This window comes from Engystomops pustulosus, chromosome 8 (genome assembly GCF_040894005.1).
Source record: "Engystomops pustulosus chromosome 8, aEngPut4.maternal, whole genome shotgun sequence".
Lineage (NCBI taxonomy): Eukaryota > Metazoa > Chordata > Amphibia > Anura > Leptodactylidae > Engystomops > Engystomops pustulosus.
Window position 1 is genome coordinate 2,914,839 of NC_092418.1, and position 23,935 is coordinate 2,938,773.

The 23,935-nt window shown below is 52.2% G+C and overlaps 1 protein-coding gene across 1 annotated transcript; it reads left to right on the top strand.

Annotated features, from left to right (window-relative positions):
• Nucleotides 1-737: 737 nt before the first annotated feature.
• LOC140075747 (uncharacterized) lies at nt 738-23,407 on the top strand. The gene is made up of 4 exons (XM_072122024.1): nt 738-1,232; nt 1,914-2,037; nt 16,387-16,460; nt 22,829-23,407. Exons 1-4 carry the CDS (start codon nt 917-919, stop codon nt 23,347-23,349), a joined length of 1,035 nt encoding a protein of 344 aa, XP_071978125.1. The 5' UTR covers nt 738-916; the 3' UTR covers nt 23,350-23,407.
• The last annotated feature ends 528 nt before the right edge of the window (nt 23,408-23,935 follow it).

The window sequence follows — 23,935 nt, forward strand, 5'->3', positions numbered from 1 at the left end:
TTGCCTCGCTCACCCTCAGAACGGCAAAGACCCTCAAATAGAATGGCAAAGACCCCACCTCTCGCCCCTTCAAAGTAGCAAAGCTGTTAATATGAGTAGAAGTGATGCCGCGGGCAGCCAGCAGAAGAAGCCAACGGAGTCAAGGAACAGCAGTCAGCACGTAGCAACGTCATTGGCTGTTACCGTACGTGCCCAGGAAAGAAAGGCCATCCCACCAGGTGTCGGCAGATCAGCATTTTTTCCCACAGAATAAATATTATCTGCAAGCTGTTCATAAAGTATGGCCAAAGCCTTAACACCTGAGGCTCTCCCTGCTGCTTCAGTTTGCATTGCCTGTCCCACTGCCTCCATATTTACATGTCCGCCTTCCCCCTCACTGAGGATGTGATGCCGCTGGTACCACTGGTGGTGACACCCACAGCAGCTCACTGGAGCATCAATGAAGAAGGGCTTGGGAGATGCAGAAGAGACGCCTCCCAATGAGGACAGCTTGTCACATAACAAGGATATCCTTCTCACAAGCTTTTTAGAAACAAACTTATTTTCTTACAGATTTTAGGGCTCTGAAGAGGACACCCAACCCTTATAACGTGAAGTTTATGAGGACAAGATCATGGGTGGGGACTAATCAGTGCCAGGCTCCCAATCTTAATGGAGTTCTTTATGTCTTCTTCCCTGTATCTCACGAGTGAAGGAGCTGTAAGGAAATGGAATCTATAAAGACAAGAAACTAAACATTGACCCCGGTATTCAAATCCACCTGGAGGTTTCACCCTAGAGAAGTTTTGTAGCGCTGTGTGGAGATAAGGTCTGGAGAAGCTTTTCCTCATATGAGGCTGTAAAGGATGGACTTTGTCTTCAGGTCTTGTGATTATCCTGAGCTCAGAGCATTGAGGCTCCTCACATCTCACCAGCCATGGACGATGAACAGTGGAGGAGGAAGATCAAAAATTTCAGCTTTGACAAATGTAAGAAGGGAAACCAGGGATTTCAGAGAATCCTCCTGCAGCTCTTCGGATATGTCGGCCATGGGAAGTCGTCCTTTATAAACAGCGTCATATGTGCCTGGTTCAAGACCAACTTCAAAAACTATGCAAATGCAGCAGGTACAGACGAGAGTCACACAACGCAGAGACTGACCTATGGGCTCACTAACAATATCGTCCTGGTGGACAACAGGGGCTGCGCCTCAATGAGCGCCTACGAATCTGGAGAGATCTTCGCCCAACTGGGTAAGTGCTAGACATACAAGAAATATGGGAGGAGCATCACAGCTTCCATAAAGGGGGTCTCCAAGGCTTAATAGTTGCACTTGTTGGCCATAAATTGTCCAATGATCAACAACGGTAACTTGATGGACTCCCATTTGGAGCAAATCAAAGCAATTATTTGTTCATTCTATGGAGAGGTCCATGGAGTGACTTCATCTTTATAAAGTCCTAAGATCTCGGCCTATGGATATATAATGAAGTAATCTGAGATCCGAGTCCTAGAGAACCGTCTAGATTTGAGATCTCTGATAAGATTTCTTACATGAGTAGAATATTAGTCTGAAGCTTATGACGTATTCTAGCAATTTTTTGATCTATGGACCATTTAGATTGCAGGACCGGGTAAGTAAATCTGCCCCAATGACTTTGGTATAATGGGGGAAAGCTATAAGGTCCCATAGAAGGCTCATATAGATGCTAGGAATAGAGATAAACCTAATTGGTCAAAACTCCTAGAGTCGAGCGCTTGACTGGTCCATTCTGGATGGCCGCCAATTGTATTTTTATACATTTTGATAAAATATTCATCATAAGCTACAGACCACCATTTCCTATGAACATACTGGGCCGGGTGCTACTTCCCTTTCCCAATCAACAGTTGAATTGTTTCCAATATTTATGGGAATTTCTTCTCCTCTCCAGGAAACCTGTTGCCTCTGGATCAGGGGGTCGGATGGAGTAAAGGATTCGGGCTGGCGGACAGGATTGTGGAGGCAGAACCTCTTGTAAAAGCCTCAGATTTCATTATCCCGATATTCGTTTACAGGTAAGAGGAGGGCGAGTCTGATCATTGTCCTCATCAATCGTCCTGGGATTAGACCATCAGATATTATGCAGGAAGATGCTGGGCCCCAGTACAATATATATAACAGGGCCCCCGACGACCTTGTGCCTTCTCAGATATCAGAGGAGCCTCGGGTAGTGTCCTGCACCTTCCCTGGGTGTGTATGATAACCCTGTGCCCATATAGATTTATCCTCAGGTCCATAGTTTTATGATCACGGAGGAGCAGGAGACGTCTTCTCTCTGCATGTAGCTGCCCCGGGTGTGTGTGATACCCCTGTGCTCCTACAGCTTCACCCCAGGACCATAGGATCTTCTTCTCTCTGCATGTAGCGGCCCCGGGTGTGTATGACACCCTTGTGCCCCTATAGATTTACCCCCAGGACCATAGGATCTTCTTCTCTCTGCATGTAGCTGCCCCGGGTGTGTGTGATACCCCTGTGCTCCTACAGCTTCACCCCAGGACCATAGGATCTTCTTCTCTCTGCATGTAGCTGCCCCGGGTGTGTGTGATACCCCTGTGCTCCTACAGCTTTACCCCAGGACCATAGGATCTTCTTCTCTCTGCATGTAGCTGCCCCGGGTGTGTGTGATACCCCTGTGCTCCTACAGCTTTACCCCAGGACCATAGGATCTTCTTCTCTCTGCATGTAGCGGCCCCAGCTATGTATGATACCCCTGTGCTCCTACAGCTTCACCCCAGGACAATAGGATCTTCTTCTCTCTGCATGTAGCTGCCCCGGGTGTGTGTGATACCCCTGTGCTCCTACAGCTTTACCCCAGGACCATAGGATCTTCTTCTCTCTGCATGTATCTGCCCCGGGTGTGTGTGATACCCCTGTGCTCCTACAGCTTTACCCCAGGACCATAGGGTCTTCTTCTCTCTGCATGTAGCTGCCCCGGGTGTGTATGATACCCCTGTGCTCCTACAGCTTCACCCCAGGACCATAGGATCTTCTTCTCTCTGCATGTAGCTGCCCCGGGTGTGTGTGATACCCCTGTGCTCCTACAGCTTCACCCCAGGACCATAGGATCTACTTCTCTGCATGTATCTGACCCGGGTGTGTGTGATACCCCTGTGCTCCTACAGCTTCACCCCAGGACCATAGGATCTTCTTCTCTCTGCATGTATCTGCCCCGGGTGTGTGTGATACCCCTGTGCTCCTACAGCTTTACCCCAGGACAATAGGATCTTCTTCTCTCTGCATGTAGCTGCCCCGGGTGTGCGTGATACCCCTGTGCTCCTACAGCTTCACCCCAAGACCATAGGATCTTCTTCTCTCTGCATGTAGCTGCCCCGGGTGTGTATGATACCCCTGTGCTCCTACAGCTTCACCCCAGGACCATAGGATCTTCTTCTCTCTGCATGTAGCTGCCCCGGGTGTGTGTGATACCCCTGTGGTCCTACAGCTCCACCCCAGGACCATAGGATCTTCTTCTCTCTGCATGTATCTGCCCCGGGTGTGTATCATACCCCTGTGCTCCTACAGCTTCACCCCAGGACCATAGGATCTTCTTCTCTCTGGATGTAGCTGCCCCGGGTGTGTATGATACCCCTGTGCCCCTATAGATTTACCCCCAGGACCAGAGGATCTTCTTCTCTCTGCATGTATCTGCCCCGGGTGTGTGTGATACCCCTGTGCTCCTACAGCTTCACCCCAAGACCATAGGATCTTCTTTTCTCTGCATGTAGCTGCCCCAGGTGTGTATAATACCCCTGTGCCCCTATAGATTTACCCCCAGGACCAGAGGATCTTCTTCTCTCTGCATGTATCTGCCCCGGGTGTGTGTGATACCCCTGTGCTCCTACAGCTTCACCCCAGGACCATAGGATCTTCTTCTCTCTGCATGTATCTGCCCCGGGTGTGTATGATACCCCTGTGCTCCTATAGCTTCACCACAGGACCATAGAATCTTCTTCTCTCTGGATGTAGCTGCCCCGGGTGTGTGTGATACCCCTGTGCTCCTACAGCTTCACCCCAGGACCATAGGATCTTCTTCTCTCTGCATTTAGCTGCCCCGGGTGTGTATGATACCCCTGTGCTCCTACAGCTTTACCCCAGGACCATAGGATCTTCTTCCCTCTGCATTTAGCTGCCCTGGGTGTGTATGATACCCCTGTGCTCCTACAGCTTTACCCCAGGACCATAGGATCTTCTTCTCTCTGCATGTAGCGGCCCCAGGCATGTATAATACCCCTGTGCTCCTATAGCTTCACCCCAGGACCAAAGAATCTTCTTCTCTCTGGATGTAGCTGCCCCGGGTGTGTGTGATACCCCTGTGCTCCTACAGCTTCACCCCAGGACCATAGGATCTTCTTCCCTCTGCATTTAGCTGCCCTGGGTGTGTATGATACCCCTGTGCTCCTACAGCTTTACCCCAGGACCATAGGATCTTCTTCCCTCTGCATTTAGCTGCCCTGGGTGTGTATGATACCCCTGTGCTCCTACAGCTTTACCCCAGGACCATAGGATCTTCTTCTCTCTGCATATAGCGGCCCCAGTTATGTATGATACCCCTGTGCTCCTATAGCTTCACCCCAGGACCATAGAATCTTCTTCTCTCTGCATGTAGCTGCCCCGGGTGTGTGTGATACCCCTGTGCTCCTACAGCTTCACCCCAGGACCATAGGATCTTCTTCTCTCTGCATTTAGCTGCCCCGGGTGTGTATGATACCCCTGTGCTCCTACAGCTTTACCCCAGGACCATAGGATCTTCTTCCCTCTGCATTTAGCTGCCCTGGGTGTGTATGATACCCCTGTGCTCCTACAGCTTCACCCCAGGACCATAGGATCTTCTTCTCTCTGCATGTAGCGGCCCCGGGTGTGTATGATACCCCTGTGCTCTTACAGCTTCACCCCAGGACCATAGGATCTTCTTCTCTCTGGATGTAGCTGCCCTGGGTGTGTATGATACCCCTGTGCTCCTACAGCTTCACCCCAGGACCATAGGATCTTCTTCTCTCTGCATGTAGCGGCCCTGGGTGTGTGTGATACCCCTGTGCTCCTACAGCTTCACCCCAAGACCATAGGATCTTCTTCTCTCTGCATGTATCTGCCCCGGGTGTGTATGATACCCCTGTGCTCCTACAGCTTCACCCCAGGACCATAGGATCTTCTTCTCTCTGGATGTAGCTGCCCCGGGTGTGTATGATACCCCTGTGCTCCTACAGCTTTACCCCAGGACCATAGGATCTTCTTCTCTCTGCATGTAGCGGCCCCGGGTGTGTGTGATACCCCTGTGCTCCTACAGCTTCACCCCAAGACCATAGGATCTTCTTCTCTCTGCATGTATCTGCCCCGGGTGTGTATGATACCCCTGTGCTCCTACAGCTTCACCCCAGGACCATAGGATCTTCTTCTCTCTGCATGTATCTGCCCCGGGTGTTTATGATACCCCTGTGCTCCTACAGCTTTACCCCAGGACCATAGGATCTTCTTCTCTCTGCATGTAGCTGCCCCGGGTGTGTGTGATACCCCTGTGCTCCTACAGCTTCACCCCAGGACCATAGGATCTTCTTCTCTCTGGATGTAGCTGCCCCGGGTGTGTGTGATACCCCTGTGCTCCTACAGCTTCACCCCAGGACCATAGGATCTTCTTCTCTCTGGATGTAGCTGCCCCGGGTGTGTGTGATACCCCTGTGCTCCTACAGCTTCACCCCAGGACCATAGGATCTTCTTCTCTCTGGATGTAGCTGCCCCGGGTGTGTATGATACCCCTGTGCTCCTACAGCTTTACCCCAGGACCATAGGATCTTCTTCTCTCTGCATGTAGCTGCCCCGGGTGTGTGTGATACCCCTGTGCTCCTACAGCTTCACCCCAAGACCATAGGATCTTCTTCTCTCTGCATGTAGCTGCCCCGGGTGTGTGTGATACCCCTGTGCTCCTACAGCTTCACCCCAGGACCATAGGATCTTCTCTCTGCATGTAGCTGCCCCGGGTGTGTGTGATACCCCTGTGCTCCTACAGCTTCACCCCAGGACCATAGGATCTTCTTCTCTCTGCATGTAGCTGCCCCGGGTGTGTGTGATACCCCTGTGCTCCTACAGCTTCACCCCAAGACCATAGGATCTTCTTCTCTCTGCATGTAGCTGCCCCGGTCGTGTGTGATACCCCTGTGCTCCTACAGCTTCACCCCAGGACCATAGGATCTTCTTCTCTCTGCATGTAGCTGCCCCGGGTGTGTATGATACCCCTGTGCCCCTATAGATTTACCCCCAGGACCAGAGGATCTTCTTCTCTCTGCATGTAGCTGCCCCGGGTGTGTGTGATACCCCTGTGCTCCTACAGCTTCACCCCAGGACCATAGGATCTTCTTCTCTCTGCATGTAGCTGCCCCGGGTGTGTGTTATACCCCTGTGCTCCTACAGCTTCACCCCAAGACCATAGGATCTTCTTCTCTCTGCATGTAGCTGCCCCGGGTGTGTGTGATACCCCTGTGCTCCTACAGCTTCACCCCAGGACCATAGGATCTTCTTCTCTCTGCATGTAGCTACCCCGGGTGTGTGTGATACCCCTGTGCTCCTACAGCTTCACCCCAAGACCATAGGATCTTCTTCTCTCTGCATTTAGCTGCCCCGGGTGTGTATGATACCCCTGTGCTCCTACAGCTTCACCCCAGGACCATAGGATCTTCTTCTCTCTGCATGTAGCTGCCCCGGGTGTGTGTGATACCCCTGTGCTCCTACAGCTTCACCCCAGGACCATAGGATCTTCTTCTCTCTGCATGTAGCTGCCCCGGGTGTGTATGATACCCCTGTGCCCCTATAGATTTACCCCCAAGACCATAGGATCTTCTTCTCTCTGCATGTAGCTGCCCCGGGTGTGTGTGATACCCCTGTGCTCCTACAGCTTCACCCCAGGACCATAGGATCTTCTTCTCTCTGCATGTAGCTGCCCCGGGTGTGTGTGATACCCCTGTGCTCCTACAGCTTCACCCCAAGACCATAGGATCTTCTTCTCTCTGCATGTAGCGGCCCCAGGTATGTATGATACCCCTGTGCTCCTACAGCTTCACCCCAAGACCATAGGATCTTCTTCTCTCTGCATGTATCTGCCCCGGGTGTGTATGATACCCCTGTGCTCCTACAGCTTCACCCCAGGACCATAGGATCTTCTTCTCTCTGGATGTAGCTGCCCCGGGTGTGTATGATACCCCTGTGGTCCTACAGCTCCACCCCAGGACCATAGGATCTTCTTCTCTCTGCATGTATCTGCCCCGGGTGTGTATGATACCCCTGTGCTCCTACAGCTTTACCCCAGGACCATAGGATCTTCTTCTCTCTGCATGTAGCTGCCCCGGGTGTGTGTGATACCCCTGTGCTCCTACAGCTTCACCCCAGGACCATAGGATCTTCTTCTCTCTGCATGTAGCTGCCCCGGGTGTGTATGATACCCCTGTGCTCCTACAGCTTCACCCCAAGACCATAGGATCTTCTTCTCTCTGCATTTAGCTGCCCCGGGTGTGTATGATACCCCTGTGCTCCTACAGCTTCACCCCAAGACCATAGGATCTTCTTCTCTCTGCATGTAGCTGCCCCGGGTGTGTGTGATACCCCTGTGCTCCTACAGCTTCACCCCAGGACCATAGGATCTTCTTCTCTCTGCATGTAGCTGCCCCGGGTGTGTGTGATACCCCTGTGCTCCTACAGCTTCACCCCAGGACCATAGGATCTTCTTCTCTCTGCATGTAGCTGCCCCGGGTGTGTGTGATACCCCTGTGCTCCTACAGCTTCACCCCAGGACCATAGGATCTTCTTCTCTCTGCATGTAGCTGCCCCGGGTGTGTGTGATACCCCTGTGCTCCTACAGCTTCACCCCAAGACCATAGGATCTTCTTCTCTCTGCATTTAGCTGCCCCGGGTGTGTGTGATACCCCTGTGCTCCTACAGCTTCACCCCAGGACCATAGGATCTTCTTCTCTCTGCATGTAGCTGCCCCGGGTGTGTGTGATACCCCTGTGCTCCTACAGCTTCACCCCAGGACCATAGGATCTTCTTCTCTCTGCATGTAGCTGCCCCGGGTGTGTGTGATACCCCTGTGCTCCTACAGCTTTACCCCAGGACCATAGGATCTTCTTCTCTCTGGATGTAGCTGCCCCGGGTGTGTATGATACCCCTGTGCTCCTACAGCTTTACCCCAGGACCATAGGATCTTCTTCTCTCTGGATGTAGCGGCCCCGGGTGTGTATGATACCCCTGTGCTCTTACAGCTTCACCCCAGGACCATAGGATCTTCTTCTCTCTGCATGTATCTGCCCCGGGTGTGTATGATACCCCTGTGCTCCTACAGCTTCACCCCAAGACCATAGGATCTTCTTCTCTCTGCATGTAGCTGCCCCGGGTGTGTGTGATACCCCTGTGCTCCTACAGCTTCACCCCAGGACCATAGGATCTTCTTCTCTCTGCATGTAGCTGCCCCGGGTGTGTGTGATACCCCTGTGCTCCTACAGCTTCACCCCAGGACCATAGGATCTTCTTCTCTCTGCATGTAGCTGCCCCGGGTGTGTGTGATACCCCTGTGCTCCTACAGCTTCACCCCAAGACCATAGGATCTTCTTCTCTCTGCATGTAGCGGCCCCGGGTGTGTGTGATACCCCTGTGCTCCTACAGCTTCACCCCAAGACCATAGGATCTTCTTTTCTCTGCATGTAGCTGCCCCAGGTGTGTATAATACCCCTGTGCCCCTATAGATTTACCCCCAGGACCAGAGGATCTTCTTCTCTCTGCATGTATCTGCCCCGGGTGTGTGTGATACCCCTGTGCTCCTACAGCTTCACCCCAGGACCATAGGATCTTCTTCTCTCTGCATGTATCTGCCCCGGGTGTGTATGATACCCCTGTGCTCCTATAGCTTCACCACAGGACCATAGAATCTTCTTCTCTCTGGATGTAGCTGCCCCGGGTGTGTGTGATACCCCTGTGCTCCTACAGCTTCACCCCAGGACCATAGGATCTTCTTCTCTCTGCATTTAGCTGCCCCGGGTGTGTATGATACCCCTGTGCTCCTACAGCTTTACCCCAGGACCATAGGATCTTCTTCCCTCTGCATTTAGCTGCCCTGGGTGTGTATGATACCCCTGTGCTCCTACAGCTTTACCCCAGGACCATAGGATCTTCTTCTCTCTGCATGTAGCGGCCCCAGGCATGTATAATACCCCTGTGCTCCTATAGCTTCACCCCAGGACCAAAGAATCTTCTTCTCTCTGGATGTAGCTGCCCCGGGTGTGTGTGATACCCCTGTGCTCCTACAGCTTCACCCCAGGACCATAGGATCTTCTTCCCTCTGCATTTAGCTGCCCTGGGTGTGTATGATACCCCTGTGCTCCTACAGCTTTACCCCAGGACCATAGGATCTTCTTCCCTCTGCATTTAGCTGCCCTGGGTGTGTATGATACCCCTGTGCTCCTACAGCTTTACCCCAGGACCATAGGATCTTCTTCTCTCTGCATATAGCGGCCCCAGTTATGTATGATACCCCTGTGCTCCTATAGCTTCACCCCAGGACCATAGAATCTTCTTCTCTCTGCATGTAGCTGCCCCGGGTGTGTGTGATACCCCTGTGCTCCTACAGCTTCACCCCAGGACCATAGGATCTTCTTCTCTCTGCATTTAGCTGCCCCGGGTGTGTATGATACCCCTGTGCTCCTACAGCTTTACCCCAGGACCATAGGATCTTCTTCCCTCTGCATTTAGCTGCCCTGGGTGTGTATGATACCCCTGTGCTCCTACAGCTTCACCCCAGGACCATAGGATCTTCTTCTCTCTGCATGTAGCGGCCCCGGGTGTGTATGATACCCCTGTGCTCTTACAGCTTCACCCCAGGACCATAGGATCTTCTTCTCTCTGGATGTAGCTGCCCTGGGTGTGTATGATACCCCTGTGCTCCTACAGCTTCACCCCAGGACCATAGGATCTTCTTCTCTCTGCATGTAGCGGCCCTGGGTGTGTGTGATACCCCTGTGCTCCTACAGCTTCACCCCAAGACCATAGGATCTTCTTCTCTCTGCATGTATCTGCCCCGGGTGTGTATGATACCCCTGTGCTCCTACAGCTTCACCCCAGGACCATAGGATCTTCTTCTCTCTGGATGTAGCTGCCCCGGGTGTGTATGATACCCCTGTGCTCCTACAGCTTTACCCCAGGACCATAGGATCTTCTTCTCTCTGCATGTAGCGGCCCCGGGTGTGTGTGATACCCCTGTGCTCCTACAGCTTCACCCCAAGACCATAGGATCTTCTTCTCTCTGCATGTATCTGCCCCGGGTGTGTATGATACCCCTGTGCTCCTACAGCTTCACCCCAGGACCATAGGATCTTCTTCTCTCTGCATGTGTCTGCCCCGGGTGTTTATGATACCCCTGTGCTCCTACAGCTTTACCCCAGGACCATAGGATCTTCTTCTCTCTGCATGTAGCTGCCCCGGGTGTGTGTGATACCCCTGTGCTCCTACAGCTTCACCCCAGGACCATAGGATCTTCTTCTCTCTGGATGTAGCTGCCCCGGGTGTGTGTGATACCCCTGTGCTCCTACAGCTTCACCCCAGGACCATAGGATCTTCTTCTCTCTGGATGTAGCTGCCCCGGGTGTGTGTGATACCCCTGTGCTCCTACAGCTTCACCCCAGGACCATAGGATCTTCTTCTCTCTGGATGTAGCTGCCCCGGGTGTGTATGATACCCCTGTGCTCCTACAGCTTTACCCCAGGACCATAGGATCTTCTTCTCTCTGCATGTAGCTGCCCCGGGTGTGTGTGATACCCCTGTGCTCCTACAGCTTCACCCCAAGACCATAGGATCTTCTTCTCTCTGCATGTAGCTGCCCCGGGTGTGTGTGATACCCCTGTGCTCCTACAGCTTCACCCCAGGACCATAGGATCTTCTCTCTGCATGTAGCTGCCCCGGGTGTGTGTGATACCCCTGTGCTCCTACAGCTTCACCCCAGGACCATAGGATCTTCTTCTCTCTGCATGTAGCTGCCCCGGGTGTGTGTGATACCCCTGTGCTCCTACAGCTTCACCCCAAGACCATAGGATCTTCTTCTCTCTGCATGTAGCTGCCCCGGTCGTGTGTGATACCCCTGTGCTCCTACAGCTTCACCCCAAGACCATAGGATCTTCTTCTCTCTGCATGTATCTGCCCCGGGTGTGTGTGATACCCCTGTGCTCCTACAGCTTCACCCCAGGACCATAGGATCTTCTTCTCTCTGCATGTAGCTGCCCCGGGTGTGTATGATACCCCTGTGCCCCTATAGATTTACCCCCAGGACCAGAGGATCTTCTTCTCTCTGCATGTAGCTGCCCCGGGTGTGTGTGATACCCCTGTGCTCCTACAGCTTCACCCCAGGACCATAGGATCTTCTTCTCTCTGCATGTAGCTGCCCCGGGTGTGTGTTATACCCCTGTGCTCCTACAGCTTCACCCCAAGACCATAGGATCTTCTTCTCTCTGCATGTAGCTGCCCCGGGTGTGTGTGATACCCCTGTGCTCCTACAGCTTCACCCCAGGACCATAGGATCTTCTTCTCTCTGCATGTAGCTACCCCGGGTGTGTGTGATACCCCTGTGCTCCTACAGCTTCACCCCAAGACCATAGGATCTTCTTCTCTCTGCATTTAGCTGCCCCGGGTGTGTATGATACCCCTGTGCTCCTACAGCTTCACCCCAGGACCATAGGATCTTCTTCTCTCTGCATGTAGCTGCCCCGGGTGTGTGTGATACCCCTGTGCTCCTACAGCTTCACCCCAGGACCATAGGATCTTCTTCTCTCTGCATGTAGCTGCCCCGGGTGTGTATGATACCCCTGTGCCCCTATAGATTTACCCCCAAGACCATAGGATCTTCTTCTCTCTGCATGTAGCTGCCCCGGGTGTGTGTGATACCCCTGTGCTCCTACAGCTTCACCCCAGGACCATAGGATCTTCTTCTCTCTGCATGTAGCTGCCCCGGGTGTGTGTGATACCCCTGTGCTCCTACAGCTTCACCCCAAGACCATAGGATCTTCTTCTCTCTGCATGTAGCGGCCCCAGGTATGTATGATACCCCTGTGCTCCTACAGCTTCACCCCAAGACCATAGGATCTTCTTCTCTCTGCATGTATCTGCCCCGGGTGTGTATGATACCCCTGTGCTCCTACAGCTTCACCCCAGGACCATAGGATCTTCTTCTCTCTGGATGTAGCTGCCCCGGGTGTGTATGATACCCCTGTGGTCCTACAGCTCCACCCCAGGACCATAGGATCTTCTTCTCTCTGCATGTATCTGCCCCGGGTGTGTATGATACCCCTGTGCTCCTACAGCTTTACCCCAGGACCATAGGATCTTCTTCTCTCTGCATGTAGCTGCCCCGGGTGTGTGTGATACCCCTGTGCTCCTACAGCTTCACCCCAGGACCATAGGATCTTCTTCTCTCTGCATGTAGCTGCCCCGGGTGTGTATGATACCCCTGTGCTCCTACAGCTTCACCCCAAGACCATAGGATCTTCTTCTCTCTGCATTTAGCTGCCCCGGGTGTGTATGATACCCCTGTGCTCCTACAGCTTCACCCCAAGACCATAGGATCTTCTTCTCTCTGCATGTAGCTGCCCCGGGTGTGTGTGATACCCCTGTGCTCCTACAGCTTCACCCCAGGACCATAGGATCTTCTTCTCTCTGCATGTAGCTGCCCCGGGTGTGTGTGATACCCCTGTGCTCCTACAGCTTCACCCCAGGACCATAGGATCTTCTTCTCTCTGCATGTAGCTGCCCCGGGTGTGTGTGATACCCCTGTGCTCCTACAGCTTCACCCCAGGACCATAGGATCTTCTTCTCTCTGCATGTAGCTGCCCCGGGTGTGTGTGATACCCCTGTGCTCCTACAGCTTCACCCCAAGACCATAGGATCTTCTTCTCTCTGCATTTAGCTGCCCCGGGTGTGTGTGATACCCCTGTGCTCCTACAGCTTCACCCCAGGACCATAGGATCTTCTTCTCTCTGCATGTAGCTGCCCCGGGTGTGTGTGATACCCCTGTGCTCCTACAGCTTCACCCCAGGACCATAGGATCTTCTTCTCTCTGCATGTAGCTGCCCCGGGTGTGTGTGATACCCCTGTGCTCCTACAGCTTTACCCCAGGACCATAGGATCTTCTTCTCTCTGGATGTAGCTGCCCCGGGTGTGTATGATACCCCTGTGCTCCTACAGCTTTACCCCAGGACCATAGGATCTTCTTCTCTCTGGATGTAGCGGCCCCGGGTGTGTATGATACCCCTGTGCTCTTACAGCTTCACCCCAGGACCATAGGATCTTCTTCTCTCTGCATGTATCTGCCCCGGGTGTGTATGATACCCCTGTGCTCCTACAGCTTCACCCCAAGACCATAGGATCTTCTTCTCTCTGCATGTAGCTGCCCCGGGTGTGTGTGATACCCCTGTGCTCCTACAGCTTCACCCCAGGACCATAGGATCTTCTTCTCTCTGCATGTAGCTGCCCCGGGTGTGTGTGATACCCCTGTGCTCCTACAGCTTCACCCCAGGACCATAGGATCTTCTTCTCTCTGCATGTAGCTGCCCCGGGTGTGTGTGATACCCCTGTGCTCCTACAGCTTCACCCCAAGACCATAGGATCTTCTTCTCTCTGCATGTAGCGGCCCCGGGTGTGTGTGATACCCCTGTGCTCCTACAGCTTCACCCCAAGACCATAGGATCTTCTTCTCTCTGCATGTAGCTGCCCCGGGTGTGTGTGATACCCCTGTGCTCCTACAGCTTCACCCCAGGACCATAGGATCTTCTTCTCTCTGCATGTAGCTGCCCCGGGTGTGTGTGATACCCCTGTGCTCCTACAGCTTCACCCCAGGACCATAGGATCTTCTTCTCTCTGCATGTAGCTGTCCCGGGTGTGTGTGATACCCCTGTGCTCCTACAGCTTCACCCCAGGACCATAGGATCTTCTTCTCTCTGCATGTAGCTGCCCCGGGTGTGTGTGATACCCCTGTGCTCCTACAGCTTCACCCCAGGACCATAGGATCTTCTCTCTGCATGTAGCTGTCCTGGGTGTGTGTGATACCCCTGTGCTCCTACAGCTTCACCCCAGGACCATAGGATCTTCTTCTCTCTGGAAGCAAAGTATATAGAGTTTACAAACTCCTCCCAAAATGAAATATTTGCTCTCCTCAACCTGATTCTTTTCCATTCATCCATTTTCTGTACAAGAGACAGACAGTGATTTATAAGATTATGGGGCAGATTGTCTAATCCTGGTGTTATCATCCAGTGTGCACTTACTGCCGGCGCCTGGTGCTGCTCCACAGTTACCTCATTGTCTGCTGCTGGATGATGAAGAAGCAGCTTTGTATCTTTAGAGCTTTTTTGGAGCCACAATATTTGCTGCACTTTGGCTTCATTTTGGGACAATGTAGGAGACGTTTAACCTCGGCAACATTGACACTACTAGACATTGGGGCAGATTTACTTACCCGGTCCTTTCGCGATCCAGCGGCGCGTTTCCTGCGGTGGATTCGGGTCCGGCCAGAATTCACTAAGGTAGTTCCTCTGCCGTCCACCAGGTGGCGCTGCTGCGCTGAAGAGCATCGGAACGCACTGAAGTTCACCGACCTATACCTAGTGAAGGTAAGCGCAATCTTCGCAACACATTTTTTTTTTAAAATGCGGTGGTTTTTCCGAATCTGTCGGGTTTTCGTTCGGCCACGCCCCCGATTTCCGTCGCATGCATGCCAGCGCCGATGCGCCACAATCCGATCGTGTGCGCCAAAAACCCAGGGCAATTCATGGAAAATCGACGCAAATCGGAATATTCGGGTAACACGTCGGGAAAACGCGAATCTGGCCCTTAGTAAATGACCCCCAATGTGCCATAAATTCTCCTCATTTAGGTCATTACATGACAAGACAAAGCAGATAACTCAAACTCAAACCCAATGTTCATCATTGTACTTCAGCAGACAGAAGGGTAACATGTAGCGGACTCCGGTGCTCCATCTACCAGTGGTATCTTCTGATTGGGCCTCCACTGGTACCAGAGCCCACTACCCGATACCCCTGCGTCCCCCCCTCCCCCCCCTATAGCCACAGATGTAGCAAACTTGTACTTGACACCAAACGGGGTAAGTAAAAGTTTGTAGTAAACCTCACACGTGACCACATATAAGAGTCAGGTTAAAGGGGTTGTCCGACGTTTTTTTAAAAAAACTATATGTGGCCGGGAGCGGGCTGACTAAAACAATAAAGATGTACTTACCTTCTGGTGCCCTCCGGTATCCAGCGCTGGATTCAGCTTCTGGCCGGACCCGACAACCTTCCGGCCCCCATACACAATGCTGTGCATAGGGACGGATAGGCGTACCCGGCCACGGCCGGCTGGAAGCTGAATCCAGCGCTGCTCCGGCGGCCATGTTTGTTTACATGGCGCCCGGACCGGAGCGACAGCAGTGCTAGATACCGGAGGGCACCGGAAGGTAAGTACATCTTTATTGTTTTAGTCAGCCCGCTCCCGGCCACATATAGTTTTTAAAAAAAAACTCGGACAACCCCTTTAATATTTGTGCCACGTTGTAGTTTCCCGTTGAATGTAAAGATAAGTTTTTGCTGAACCTGTATAATCCCGACCACACAGTGGGGCTCATTTACTAAGGGTCCGAATTTTTCCGATTTGCGCCAAATTGCCCTGGGATTTTGGCATATGCGATCTGAATGTGGCGCATTGGCACCGGCTTTCACACGCCAGAAATTGGGGGGGGGGGGGGCGTGGCCATTGGAAAACCCGACGGATTCGGAAAAAACGCAGAATTTAAAAAAGAATTTGTGTCGCAAGATCAACACTCACATACAGCGGGAAGAAGGTGAACTCCGGCCGACCTGCTGGATATCGGGCGCACAACCTTAGTGAATTGCGGCAGACCCAAATCAGCGTCGGAGAACGCACCGCTGGATCGCAACTGGACCGGGTAAGTAAATCTGCCCCAATGTATTTACTGGAGATCAACTGATTAAAAAAACTTATTTAAAAAAATGTTTTCATAAAAAAAAGTGGTAAAACATCCGGCTCCGTAAAAGCAGCTTCCTCCTTTATAAATCCATTTGTAGATCCACAGAACACATCAAGTAAAAAGCCGACGCGTTTCTGGTGCTCTAGACGCCCTCATTCATAGGTAAGGGTAAGGGCGTCTAGTACACCGGAAACGCGGCGGCTGTTTACTTGATGTTTTCTATGGATCTACCAATGGATTTATAATGGAGGAAGCTTTTTATGGAGCCGGATGTTTTTATGTCAATATTGGGTTCTGCTGGAGAACAGCAAGTGGCTAATTGGACATTTTCTATAGCAACAATTTTTTTCTTTATCGCCAGCGTGAAAAATTATCCAACTCCGGATCTTAAGGATGAACTCAAGAAGATATTCAAACATGCACAAGATCTAACAGGTAAGTGCCCCCTCCCCCTTGTATCCAGCCGGTGTGCAGGATGGAAGGTGAGATGGACATAGAGCTGAGGACCAGTGTGTGAGGACCCGGTGATATCACAGAACTATTACTATCGGAGATTCTCTGTGCTATGGACTACAGGGAGCAGCTGTTCTTCCTCCTCATCTCTCTCAATAGATGTTTATAAGGAGGCAGTAGCGGATCCTCATGTAGGCGGTATGGCCGGTCTCCCGAGTCCTTTAGCTTCCAGGGGGCCATGGCCGCCCAATCCCCCATAGAAGCAGCACTGCCGGCACATGAGACACTAAAAAAGCTCTAAACACTGTGGGGGTCATTTACTAAGGGCCCGAATCGCATTTTCCCGACGTGTTACCCGAATATTTCCGATTTGCGCTGATTGTACCTGAATTGCCCCGGGATTGTGGCGCACGCGATCGGATTGTGGCGCATCGGCGCCGGAATGCACGCGACGGAAATCGGGGGGCGTGGCCGAACGAAAACCCAACGTATTCGGAAAAACCGCCGCATTTAAAAACCGAAAAAGTGGGGAGCGCTTACCTTCACCTGGTCCGAGGTGGTGCATTCCGGCGCGTTGAGATGATTTTCAGCGCAGCAGCGCCACCAACTGCCTTCATGAATCCCGGCCGGACCCGAATCCAGAGCAGAGAATGCGCCGCTGGATCGCGAATGGGCTGCGCCGCTGGATCGCGAATGGGCCGGGTAATTAAATCTGCCCCTGTATGTGTGCAGGGCAGAAACTGTTAACACTGCTACACTACAGACAGTGTCCAAAGCTTGACCTCGGCTGCAGAAGTGTCTGACCCCTGATGCTGAGATGCTTCCTGTGCCCCTGAGATGACGCTTCCTGTGCCCCTGAGATGACGCTTCCTGTGCCCCTGAGATGATGCTTCCTGTGCCCTTGAGATGATGCTTCCTGTGCCCCTGACCCTGAGATGCTTCCTGTGCCCCTGACCCTGAGATGCTTCCTGTGCCCTTGAGATGATGTTTCCTGTGCCCCTGAGATGACGCTTCCTGTGCCCCTGAGATGATGCTTCCTGTGCCCCTGAGATGACGCTTCCTGTGCCCCTGAGATGACGCTTCCTGTGCCCCTGAGATGACGCTTCCTGTGTCCCTGAGATGACGCTTCCTGTGCCCCTGAGATGATGCTTCCTGTGCCCCTGAGATGATGCTTCCTGTTCCCTTGAGATGATGTTTCCTGTGCCCCTGAGATGATGCTTCCTGTGTCCCTGAGATGACGCTTCCTGTGCCCCTGAGATGACGTTTCCTGTGCCACTGAGATGATGCTTCCTGTTCCCCTGAGATGATGCTTCCTGTGCCCCTTACCCAGAGATAATGCTTCCTGTGCCCCTGAGATGATGCTTCCTGTGCCCCTGACCCTGAGATGATGCTTCCTGTGTCCCTGAGATGATGCTTCCTGTGCCCCTGAGATGATGCTTCTTGTTCCCCTGACCCTGAGATAATGCTTCCTGTGGCCCTGAGATGATGCTTCCTGTTCCGATGATGCTTCCTGTGCCCCTGAGATGATGCTTCCTGTTCCCCTGACCCTGAGATGATGCTTCCTGTTCCCCTGACCCTGAGATAATGCTTCCTGTGGCCCTGAGATGATGTTTCCTGTGCCCCTGAGATGATGCTTCCTGTGCCCCTGACATAATGCTTCCTGTGCCCCTGAGATGATGCTTCCTGTTCCCCTGAGATAATGTTTCCTGTGGCCCTGAGATGATGCTTCCTGTGCCCCTGAGATGATGCTTCCTGTGCCCCTGAGATGATGTTTCCTGTTCCCCTGACCCTGAGATAATGTTTCCTGTGGCCCTGAGATGATGCTTCCTGTGCCCCTGAGATGATGCTTCCTGTGGCCGAACGAAAACCGAACGTATTCGGAAAAACCGCCGCATTTAAAAACCGAAAAAGTGGGGAGCGCTTACCTTCACCTGGTCCGAGGTGGTGCATTCCGGCGCGTTGAGATGATTTTCAGCGCAGCAGCGCCACCAACTGCCTTCATGAATCCCGGCCGGACCCGAATCCAGAGCAGAGAATGCGCCGCTGGATCGCGAATGGGCCGGGTAATTAAATCTGCCCCTGTATGTGTGCAGGGCAGAAACTGTTAACACTGCTACACTACAGACAGTGTCCAAAGCTTGACCTCTGCTGCAGAAGTGTCTGACCCCTGATGCTGAGATGCTTCCTGTGCCCCTGAGATGACGCTTCCTGTGCCCCTGAGATGACGCTTCCTGTGCCCCTGAGATGATGCTTCCTGTGCCCTTGAGATGATGCTTCCTGTGCCCCTGACCCTGAGATGCTTCCTGTGCCCCTGACCCTGAGATGCTTCCTGTGCCCTTGAGATGATGTTTCCTGTGCCCCTGAGATGACGCTTCCTGTGCCCCTGAGATGATGCTTCCTGTGCCCCTGAGATGACGCTTCCTGTGCCCCTGAGATGATGCTTCCTGTGTCCCTGAGATGACGCTTCCTGTGCCCCTGAGATGATGCTTCCTGTGCCCCTGAGATGATGCTTCCTGTTCCCTTGAGATGATGTTTCCTGTGCCCCTGAGATGATGCTTCCTGTGTCCCTGAGATGACGCTTCCTGTGCCCCTGAGATGACGTTTCCTGTGCCACTGAGATGATGCTTCCTGTTCCCCTGAGATGATGCTTCCTGTGCCCCTTACCCAGAGATAATGCTTCCTGTGCCCCTGAGATGATGCTTCCTGTGCCCCTGACCCTGAGATGATGCTTCCTGTGTCCCTGAGATGATGCTTCCTGTGCCCCTGAGATGATGCTTCCTGTTCCCCTGACCCTGAGATAATGCTTCCTGTGGCCCTGAGATGATGCTTCCTGTTCCGATGATGCTTCCTGTGCCCCTGAGATGATGCTTCCTGTTCCCCTGACCCTGAGATGATGCTTCCTGTTCCCCTGACCCTGAGATAATGCTTCCTGTGGCCCTGAGATGATGTTTCCTGTGCCCCTGAGATGATGCTTCCTGTGCCCCTGACATAATGCTTCCTGTGCCCCTGAGATGATGCTTCCTGTTCCCCTGAGATAATGTTTCCGGTGGCCCTGAGATGATGCTTCCTGTGCCCCTGAGATGATGCTTCCTGTGCCCCTGAGATGATGTTTCCTGTTCCCCTGACCCTGAGATAATGTTTCCTGTGGCCCTGAGATGATGCTTCCTGTGCCCCTGAGATGATGCTTCCTGTGCCCCTGAGATGATGCTTCCTGTTCCCCTGACCCTGAGATAATGTTTCCTGTGGCCCTGAGATGATGCTTCCTGTGCCCCTGACATAATGCTTCCTGTGCCCCTGAGATGATGCTTCCTGTTCCCCTGAGATAATGTTTCCTGTGGCCCTGAGATAATGCTTCCTGTGGCCCTGAGATAATGCTTCCTGTGGCCCTGAGATGATGTTTCCTGTGGCCCTGAGATAATGCTTCCTGTGGCCCTGAGATGATGTTTCCTGTGGCCCTGAGATGATGCTTTCTGTTCCCCTGAGATGATGCTTCCTGTGCCCCTGAGATGATGCTTCCTGTGCCCCTGAGATGATGTTTCCTGTTCCCCTGACCCTGAGATAATGTTTCCTGTGGCCCTGAGATGATGCTTCCTGTGCCCCTGAGATGATGCTTCCTGTTCCCCTGACCCTGAGATAATGCTTCCTGTGGCCCTGAGATGATGCTTTCTGTTCCCCTGAGATGATGCTTCCTGTGCCCCTGACCCAGAGATAATGTTTCCTGTGCCCCTGAGATGATGCTTCCTGTGTCCCTGAGCTGCCATTGCTGCGGGAGATCACAGATGCACTGTTTCGTCTGCACATGTTGTGATGGGATGCAGGCGTCGAGTGATGATGTCACGCTGTCGTCGTCCGATCGCTGCATGCTGCGTCGTTGCATCACTGAAAGGGAAGGGAAGTATAAAGTTTATTATTTTGTGGCTATATACTACAGGAGGCTGGTGGCTTCATACTACAGGGGCTGGCAGGCTATATACTACAGGAGGCTGGTGGCTTCATACTACAGGGGCTGGCAGGCTTTATACTACAGGAGGCTGGAAGGCTATATACTACAGGGGCTGGCAGGCTATATACTACAGGGGGCTGGAAGGCTATATACTACAGGGGCTGGAAGGCTATATACTACAGGAGGCTGGTGGCTTCATACTACAGGGGCTGGCAGGCTTTATACTACAGGAGGCTGGAAGGCTATATACTACAGGGGGCTGGAAGGCTATATACTACAGGGGCTAGAAGGCTATATACTACAGGGGCTGGCAGGCTATATACTACAGGGGGCTGGAAGGCTATATACTACAGGGGCTGGAAGGCTATATACTACAGGGGGCTGGAAGGCTATATACTACAGGGGCTGGCAGGCTACATACTACAGGGGCTGGCAGGCTATAAACTACAGGGGGCTGGCAGGCTATGTACTAGAGAGGGCTGGCAGGCTATATACTACAGGGGGCTGGCAGACTATATACTACAGGAGGCTGGTGGCTGTTTACGACAGGGGCTGGCAGGCTATCTACTACAGGGGGCTGGCAAGCTATCTACTACACGGGGCTGGCAGGCTATCTACTACAGGGGGCTGGCTGGCTATATACTACAGGGGGGCTGGCAGGCTATATACTACAGGGAGCTGGCAGGCTATATACTGCAGGGGCTGGCTGACTATATACTACAGCAGGCTGGCAGGCTATATACTACAGGAGGCTGGTCGCTAAATACTACAGTGGGCTGGCAGGCTATATACTACTGGAGGCTGGTGGCACTATACTACTGGAGGCTGGTGGCACTATACTACTGGGGGCTGGTGGCTCAAGGTACTATCTGGTAGTGTGTACTAAGTGCAGTGTGTACTATGTGCAGGGAGTGTACTATGGGCAGGGAGTGTACTATGTGCAGGGGGTGTCTATGTGCAGGGTGTGTCTAAGTGCAGTGTGTACTATGTACAGGGTGTGTACTATGTGCAGGGTGTGTACTATGTGCAGTGTGTACAATGTGCAGGGGGTGTGTACTATGTGCAGGGTGTACTATGTGCAGGGTGTGTACAATGTGCAGGGTGTGTGTACAATGTGCAGGGTGTGTGTACTTTGTGCAGGGTGTGTACTATGTGCAGGGTGTGTGTACTTTGTGCAGTGTGTACTATGTGCAGGGTGTACTATGTGCAGTGTGTACTATGTGCAGGGGGTGTACTATGTGCAGGGGGTGTACTATGTGCAGGGGGTGTCTATGTGCATTGTGTTTACTTTGTGCAGGGTGTGTACTATGTGCAGTGTGTACTATGTGCAGGGGGTGTACTATGTGCAGGGGGTGTCTATGTGCAGTGTGTGTACTTTGTGCAGGGTGTGTACTATGTGCAGGGTGTGTACTATGTGCAGGGTGTGTACTATGTGCAGGGTGTATACTATGTGCAGGGTGTGTACTATGTGCAGTGTGTACAATGTGCAGGGTGTGTGTACTTTGTGCAGGGTGTGTACTATGTGCAGGGTGTACTATGTGCAGGGTGTGTGTACTTTGTGCAGTGTGTACTATGTGCAGTGTGTACTTTGTGCAGTGTGTACTATGTGCAGTGTGTACTTTGTGCAGTGTGTACTATGTGCAGTGTGTACTTTGTGCAGGGTGTGTACTATGTGCAGGGTGTGTGTACTTTGTGCAGTGTGTACTTTGTGCAGTGTGTACTTTGTGCAGTGTGTACTATGTGCAGTGTGTACTATGTGCAGTGTGTACTTTGTGCAGGGGGTGTACTATGTGCAGGGGGTGTACTATGTGCAGGGGGTGTCTATGTGCAGTGTGTGTGCTTTGTGCAGTGTGTACTATGTGCAGGGTGTGTACTATGTGCAGTGTATACTTTGTGCAAGGGGTGTACTATGTGCAAGGGGTGTACTATGTGCAAGGGGTGTACTATGTGCAGGGGGTGTCTATGTGCAGGGGGTGTCTATGTGCAGTGTGTGTGTACTTTGTGCAGGGTGTACTATGTGCAGGGTGTACTATGTGCAGGGTGTACTATGTGCAGGGTGTACTATGTGCAGGGTGTGTACAATGTGCAGGGTGTGTACAATGTGCAGGGTGTGTACTATGTGCAGGGTTTGTGTACTATGTGCAGTGTGTACTATGTGCAGGGGGTGTACTATGTGCAGGGGGTGTCTAAGTGCAGGGGGTGTACTATGTGCAGGGGGTGTACTTTGTGCAGGGGTGTGTAATATGTGCAGGGGTGTGTACTATGTGCAGGGGTGTGTACTATGTGCAGGGTGTGTGTACTATGTGCAGGGTGTGTGTACTATGTGCGGATACTCTCTTATCTGTAAGTATAATTTATGGATATGATCAAAATAATGGAGGTTTTCCTTCTGTTTCTTTCCTTTCAGCCGTTATTCCCATCGTTGTCCTCACTAACAATAATCATCCTAATTATAAAGAAATTACAAACATGTTCACGGACATCGGAACAGATAAGATTTTCGCCCTTGAAAATTACACAGAAAAAAGTCCAAGGAGAAAAGTGGAAACTGACAGCGCGGTCATCAGGTTTCTGTATGAAGTCATCGGCTACGCCGAGTTCCAGGCCGAACACCGTCAGGACCCGGATCAGGAGATGATGGAGCGGAAGTGGTTTGTGCTGAAGTTTATTCACGAACGGGAACTGAAGACCCAGACTCAAAACCTACAAAGAGAAATAGACAAGCAAAAAGCGAACATGGAGCAAGAAGCAAAAAAGAGGGAAGAAGAGGAGGGAAAAATGCTGCAAAAAATCAGAGAACAATATCAGGAAAAGGAGAAGGAGATGCAGCAACAATTCGAGAGAGAGAGATTAAGGAAACAGTACGAGCACGAGCAGAGGATGAAAGAGCTGGAGAAGAAAATCGGCAAAAACGGGAGAAGGAAATAAATGTCAGAAAACAGCGCATTTCACACCTGCTTTCTCTAAGCATTTACATTACAATATAATTGTGTGTTATAACTTACCTTACTCCCTGATAGAATCCTCTGTTAGTCCCAGGGGTTGGGTTTTGGTTTGGATGCATTCAAATAACAACATGTGACTTGTCTGTGCTGCTCACTCCTCAGCTCTCAGCCCCCATCTTTGTGCTCCTGTACAGATCCTCCCTCCCCACTGGTGTTAGCTCACCTGTCTGTGACCTTTGTGCTCCTGTACAGATGCTCCCTCCCTCAATGATGTCAGCTCACCTGGCTGTGACCTTTTTGCTCCTGTACAGATCCTCCCTCACTGGTGTCAGCTCACCTGGCTGGGACCTTTGTGCTCCTGTACAGATCCTCCCTCCCTCACTGGTGTCAGCTCACCAGGCTGTGACCTCTGAGAAGGAGCAGACGGGAGGAGCTTTACAGGAGCACAAAGGTGGGGGCTGAGAGCTGAGGAGTCTGCAGCACAGACAAGTCCCATGTTGTTTTTTTCAAATGCATCCAAACCAAAGCCCAACCCTTGGGACTACACAGAGGATTATGTCAGGGAGTAA